At 34.5% G+C, this 6,215-nt stretch overlaps 1 protein-coding gene across 1 annotated transcript; it reads left to right on the forward strand.

The window, feature by feature from the left end:
• The first annotated feature begins 1,553 nt into the window (after positions 1-1,553).
• On the forward strand, positions 1,554-2,333 carry LOC103213549 (BTB/POZ domain-containing protein KCTD4). The gene has a single exon (XM_007959296.2). The coding sequence runs from the start codon at positions 1,554-1,556 to the stop codon at positions 2,331-2,333; it is 780 nt and encodes a 259-aa protein (XP_007957487.1).
• Positions 2,334-6,215: the final 3,882 nt, after the last annotated feature.

Genomic DNA, 6,215 nt, shown 5'->3' on the forward strand with positions numbered 1-6,215 from the left:
TCCTTAGGTTTCCGAGGCGGTATCACTACAGAAGTAGAACTGTCCAATCTTCCTTCCGAGGAATGGCTGGTGGGTTTGAACCGCCAGGCTTCTGGTTAGTAGTCAAATGCCTTAGGCACTACACCACCAGAGCTCCTATTGGGGCATCACTTTTTATAATTGAAGAAAAGTTAACATTGTTTAAAGAAAAGGTAAGCATTTTCAGAAAAAGCTGCTCCAAAATTTCTACCAACATGCAGTTGAATAATTAAAAACTACTTTTGATATCACAGAAGTATAAACCAATTTAACATGAGATGTGACGTCTAATGCAAAGAACAATGTAGTTACTTAGGATACTTTAGCCAACAGACCAGTCTAATAACAGTGTGCTGGAGAAGGCATTCATCTTTCTTACCACTGGGCCTTTAAATTGTAGGAGTGAAAGCTCAGATCTCTAAAATGCTGTGGAAGGCAAGTTACAGAAGAAGGAGGAGAAAAAGAAAGGGAAAAACATCACACTCACATTGTTTCAGCTCTCAGGATTTTTTGTTTTGTTTTAAGGTTTTGGTCCTTTACCAGCATTTGAGAACATACACAAAAAAGCTAACTGTAACTTACCCAAGACCCTATTCTACACTCTGTATTCTGAATCTCCCTCTCTCTCTTCTCTTCCAACACACACAGTTACAGTATTTTCTCTAACAGTCCAAGTCTTTGTTTAGCAATGAAGCAGGTTTAGGGTAAAACAAGAATGCTCAAGTTTATGAATTTTCCATAGGAAAACTTGAGCAAAAAAAAAAAACATACATACATATATGTATGTAAATGATTACTGTAAATCCTTCCTGCTTGATTTTTTACCTTTAGGGTTAAAAAAAAGTAATAAAAGGACCTTTTGTTAAAGAACATTAAGAAATCTTTTTCTCATTTACTAAAGACTCCCAAGTCACAGTCACATGCAAATCCAATTAAGTTCAAATGCTGTATCAGGTTAAATATTCTTATTTGGGTCTCAAAAATGACTAGACCACTGTGAAGTCTGCAATTTTTTCACAGGAGAGAAATCTTGTGCCACTAGTTCCTTTCTCCTTGGGTGATCTATCTGTGATTTACTTTTTGAAAAAAATGATACTAATTCAATATACATTATTTTTCCAAAAGATGATAGTATTGTTCAATAGTAAGCCTGCTTCACTAAATAATAATTTAAAAGGTATTTAGATATGGATTTTACTGGAGAATTAAACAATCTTAACTGCTTAACCAAGAAAACAAATGTAATTTATTCTGAATAATTTTCATTACTTCCAGTAATCTATCCTTTCACAAGGACTCCCTTCCCTGATACAGTTAAATGCTAATGATCTTTTTCCTGTCTTACTCCAGAAAGCTCCTGCATACATAGCTGACACGCCACCTACTGCAAAACCCAGCTGACAGCGCAGGCGATGCTGCCAGTGTTTCCATTCCATCAGCAGGCTGGAGCTGAATAAAGGCTTCTTTGGGTGGTAGTGTTTCTTTTTAAAAAATCTCAAAGCCAAGAGGAACAAGCTGCAACAGCATCTTCAAAAATGGAGCGTAAAATAAACAGAAGAGAAAAAGAAAAGGAGTATGAAGGGAAGCACAACAGCACAGAAGACGCCGACCAAGGGAGGAACTGCAAATCCACACTGACGACCCTCAACGTTGGTGGATATTTATACATTACTCAGAAACAAACACTGACCAAGTACCCTGACACTTTCCTTGAAGGTATAGTAAATGGAAAAATCCTCTGTCCATTTGATGCCGATGGTCATTATTTCATAGACAGGGATGGGCTCCTCTTCAGGCATGTCCTAAACTTCCTACGAAATGGAGAACTTCTGCTGCCTGAAGGGTTTCGAGAAAATCAACTTCTCGCACAAGAAGCAGAATTCTTTCAACTCAAAGGACTGGCAGAAGAAGTGAAATCCAGGTGGGAAAAGGAACAGCTAACATCCAGAGAGACTACTTTCTTGGAAATAACAGATAACCATGATCGCTCCCAAGGACTGAGAATCTTCTGTAATGCTCCTGATTTCATATCAAAAATAAAATCTCGCATTGTTCTGGTGTCCAAAAGCAGGCTGGATGGATTTCCAGAGGAGTTTTCAGTATCATCTAATATCATTCAATTTAAATACTTCATAAAGTCTGAAAATGGCACTCGACTTGTACTAAAGGAAGACAACACCTTTGTTTGCACCTTGGAAACTCTTAAGTTTGAAGCTATAATGATGGCTTTAAAGTGTGGTTTTAGATTGCTGACCAGCCTGGATTGTTCCAAAGGGTCAATTGTTCACAGCGATGCACTTCATTTTATCAAGTAATTACCTGTCTCAGAACAAAGCAACAAGCATGCAGCCAGCAAGCTTCGGATAACCGCAGCAACATCAAAGGCATCCCAAACAATGTGCCCAGCCAGCTCTGTACTACAGAGCCCTGCTGCTATTCAATTACTGTGAGCTAACGGTATGTAAATTCTATCGCTAATGATGTCCTTCTACGGGTGTTCCTGCTGATGAGAGACTCTTATACCTAAAACGAAACAGCGATCTTCCACACACTATAAATAAAGACAGAATGCTGTTGCTATTTACTTATTTTTCGTTAAGCTGTCTTAAATCAGAATGTCTTGGGTACCTGCATAGTGATCAAGCATGTAACTATCTATTGTTCATTTAAGTAAATAATAATGAAATATTTTAATGCTTTCTACTTATGGCAAATATCAAAAAGAAACAGAACTGTGAGATTAACCAAATACATGTGCAGATCTACTAAAACAGAGCTACAGTGAAACAAAATGACATTGTAACAAAGTATTAAAACTACTGATTTACCTTTTAATGGCAGGTACCAAAGCTTATTTCCTGTATTTCACATTTTAATTATAGCTGGATTGGTATCTTGCTGAAAGTTCCTACAAAACTGTTTGATGACAATAAAAGGAAGAGGGTGGGGAAGCACTGGTGGCTTCTTTGCTTGTATTAATTTTAACAAGAAGTTAAATATGTCATTTAAAAACAAATTGTACTACTTGATGATTTCACACAATATTTATGCACTGACAGAGTCAACCACAGGCCACAGTAACTCTAGCTGGCCTGGGAAGTGAAAAAAATTAGCAAATTCATTTCTTTCTAGGGTAAGCATCAACACAGCATGGGTAACTTGGTCTCAATGGAGAACTGTGGTGTTAAAATAATGAAGGAGCGGGTTTTCAGAATCACCCTAAATATCCATTTGTGTTTTACAAGGTCAAAAATATTAAATGTCTCTAGACCTTATTCTTATAAAAGAACTTTACTGATTCTTTTCAATACCTATTTTGATACTAAACCTCATACTCGCTAAGTTTTATTCATTGATTTACTTCATGTTAACTAAGAAGTTATTTTTTAATTAAATTTTATACATTACTGTCTCAATGAAATAATCCAGTAACTTAGCTTTTAATGTAAGTGTACTTTTTTTCTTCCCCAAGAACAGCTAAACCATTTCTATGCCATCTGGCTTCCAAGAACAAATTATCTCTTGAACTTGCTTCTTGAAAATGGTACCATTAAAACTGGTAACTAAATCTTAATTTCAATAAACTTCAACAAAAGATTTCTGAAAATTGTGACTAAGCTTACACAGTTGAATTAGCATACATGCCAAAAGTTTGATTACACATAAAAGCTTAGAATAAATGAGTAAAGCCAGCATTCATTCCCAGAACTGTAACTGACTTCCAGTTATAACATCTAAGGTGACACAAAAGCTGGCTGTATACACTGAAAGAAACCTTTTAAAATCTGCTTGTATAAAACGGCTTTAAAAATCCACATTAAAATCTACTTTTTTAAAAACTACATGCCAACTTCACAATCTTTTGTTTACCAAGAAAAAATTGTTTCTCCTGAAACAAATGATCTCTTACATACTTCCAAAATGACTCAATCAGGATTTAAAGGAATTATGAACATAGAAAAAAATACTAAATGTGTTTTAGCTTTCACTGTAATTGAACTGTTTATATACCTCTCCAGCTTATGAGTTGGCTTTCCTTATTAGTATTTGGACTTTGATAATGAAAAACATGGTAATAACTTCATGTCAAAGCAAGACTTTCTCTAGCAAGCTTTATTACCAGATAATAAAAACAGCATGACATATCTTTTTACAGGAGATATAGCTAAGCAAATACTCTTAAAAGTACTACAAACAAGGGTTTCGCATCAAGTCACAAAAAGAAAATTTAACTGTTATTATAAAATTACTATCACTGGAAAACCATTTAAAGAAATCTTTGAATAGTTTTTATGTATTTCTCTAAAAAATGGTATCTGGATTCATTTCATTCCTTCTAAAGCCTTTGATAAATCACACTGTCCTAAAGCAACTGAAGAATCTAGAAGAAAACATGACTCCATTGACTAATCTTGTGTAACTTTTTATAAATGATCCATTTATAATTCAGAATTACTTGCACTTGGACTACTTGGATTTATATATTTAAATATTGAAATACTGTTATAAGTCTACAGAAAATATCTAGCTTTCAATTTTACTATCTTCTAAAAATACTTAGAAATAGCTTCAATTCAGAAAATTCAAGAAAATCACACAAAATACCAATTATAAATCAGAGTAAAGCTGTTGTAATGTTTTGTTTGTAGTCACTGAAGAATGCTTTCCTCAAAAATAAATACTGCCACAAAAAATATACAACATAAAAAAGAATCACAAAATAATTCTTTATCTTCTTATTCAGAAGGTAATTTTTTAAAAAAGCTACAAGAGTTGCCACGAGCCAAACATATATGCTCTTATATCTGGAATTATCTAACACAGTCCTTAAAATATGGAAAATATAAATGTTTGTAGTTTTTACCACAATTTTAAAATATATATGGTAGTGCGCAGAACAGCATGAGACGAAACTCTTACAAAATTTTTGAAGTAATACCAAGAAGATTACTGTCCCAGACTGAAGAGGATGGCATTGAATAATTTCCATCAGTTTGGTTTTTTTTTTAAGAAAGTTACTTATTCTTAAATGCTATTTTCAAGATAATGAAAAGTAACATTTAGTAAGTGTTTCAGTATATCCCAGGTGTGGTGATATACCTCATACTATGACTATGCGTTATCTCAATTAATCCTCACAACGACCTGAAGAGAGGTACTATTATTATTTCTCTTCTACAGATGTAGAAATAAATATACTTAAAAGATTTAAGTAATCTGCCCAAGTTACCCAGCTAGGAAGAGATGGAACCAAGATTTGAAACCTAGGAATGCCAGTTTCAGAGCCAGCAAGGACCATGTCTGCTTTTGCAGACCTTGTATCTCAAATACCCAGAACTGGGCACAAAACAAGTATTCACAAAGTAGATCTTGAATACAGAATCCCAAAACATAGGTTTGCCTCATTTCATACAATCTCACAATGCAAGTATTCCTAAAATATTAAGTGGAAACTGAACTGTGGTAAAACAGATGATATTTTTTAAGTGTTGGATCATGTCGTTTAAAGACCGTAAGTTGAATTCTCTCATAAAAAAGTAATGAGTAACTTAAAGCAGTCTACTGGTAAATTTAGATTTTCACATATCAGGTTTGCTGACAGGCCTTAACTTTTCATGACTTGTATAACCCACAACTGACAAGAGAAAACTATGGCACAGTTAAACACCCTTAGGCTCTGGAGTCACACCTATATTCAACACCATTAAGTTCCATTTCCTGGCTACATGACCTTAAATTAAGCAAGATCCTTAACTTCTTTGACCTTCAAAATCCTTAAAGTAAAATGACGTTAATAATAATTACTTGACAGGGCTTTTTATAAGGTCTACATTAAATCTGGAATTGTGTGTAAAGTACCTCAGCTATCACAGACTTTGAATAAGCATTGGCTATTAGTACCCTCCGCTTTTCTAGCATAACATATCTGCACCATACAACCATGCAACATTAGGTGCAAAAGTACACATATTACACTAGGTATGTTTTTCACTTAGACATAGACAGAATGGAGAACTTTAAACAAACTCATTCTTAATAATGGGATGAAATAGTATAAAATGAAAAATATATATATTTTAAATTGCTATAGGTAAACATGAGAGCTCTGATAGCATAGTGCCTAAGGCATCTGACTGCTAACCAGAAGGCTGACGGTTCAAACCCACCAGCCACTCCTCGGAAGGAAGATGGGGCCA

The sequence above is a fragment of the Orycteropus afer genome, unplaced genomic scaffold (genome assembly GCF_000298275.1).
Source record: "Orycteropus afer afer isolate SDZICR_OR568_19922 unplaced genomic scaffold, OryAfe1.0 scaffold06540, whole genome shotgun sequence".
Taxonomy (NCBI): Eukaryota; Metazoa; Chordata; class Mammalia; order Tubulidentata; family Orycteropodidae; genus Orycteropus; species Orycteropus afer.

What these genes read in the sequence shown, in the direction of transcription:
- LOC103213549 (XM_007959296.2), top strand. Translation starts at nt 1,554, where the DNA reads ATGGAGCGTAAAATAAACAGAAGAGAAAAAGAAAAGGAGTATGAAGGG.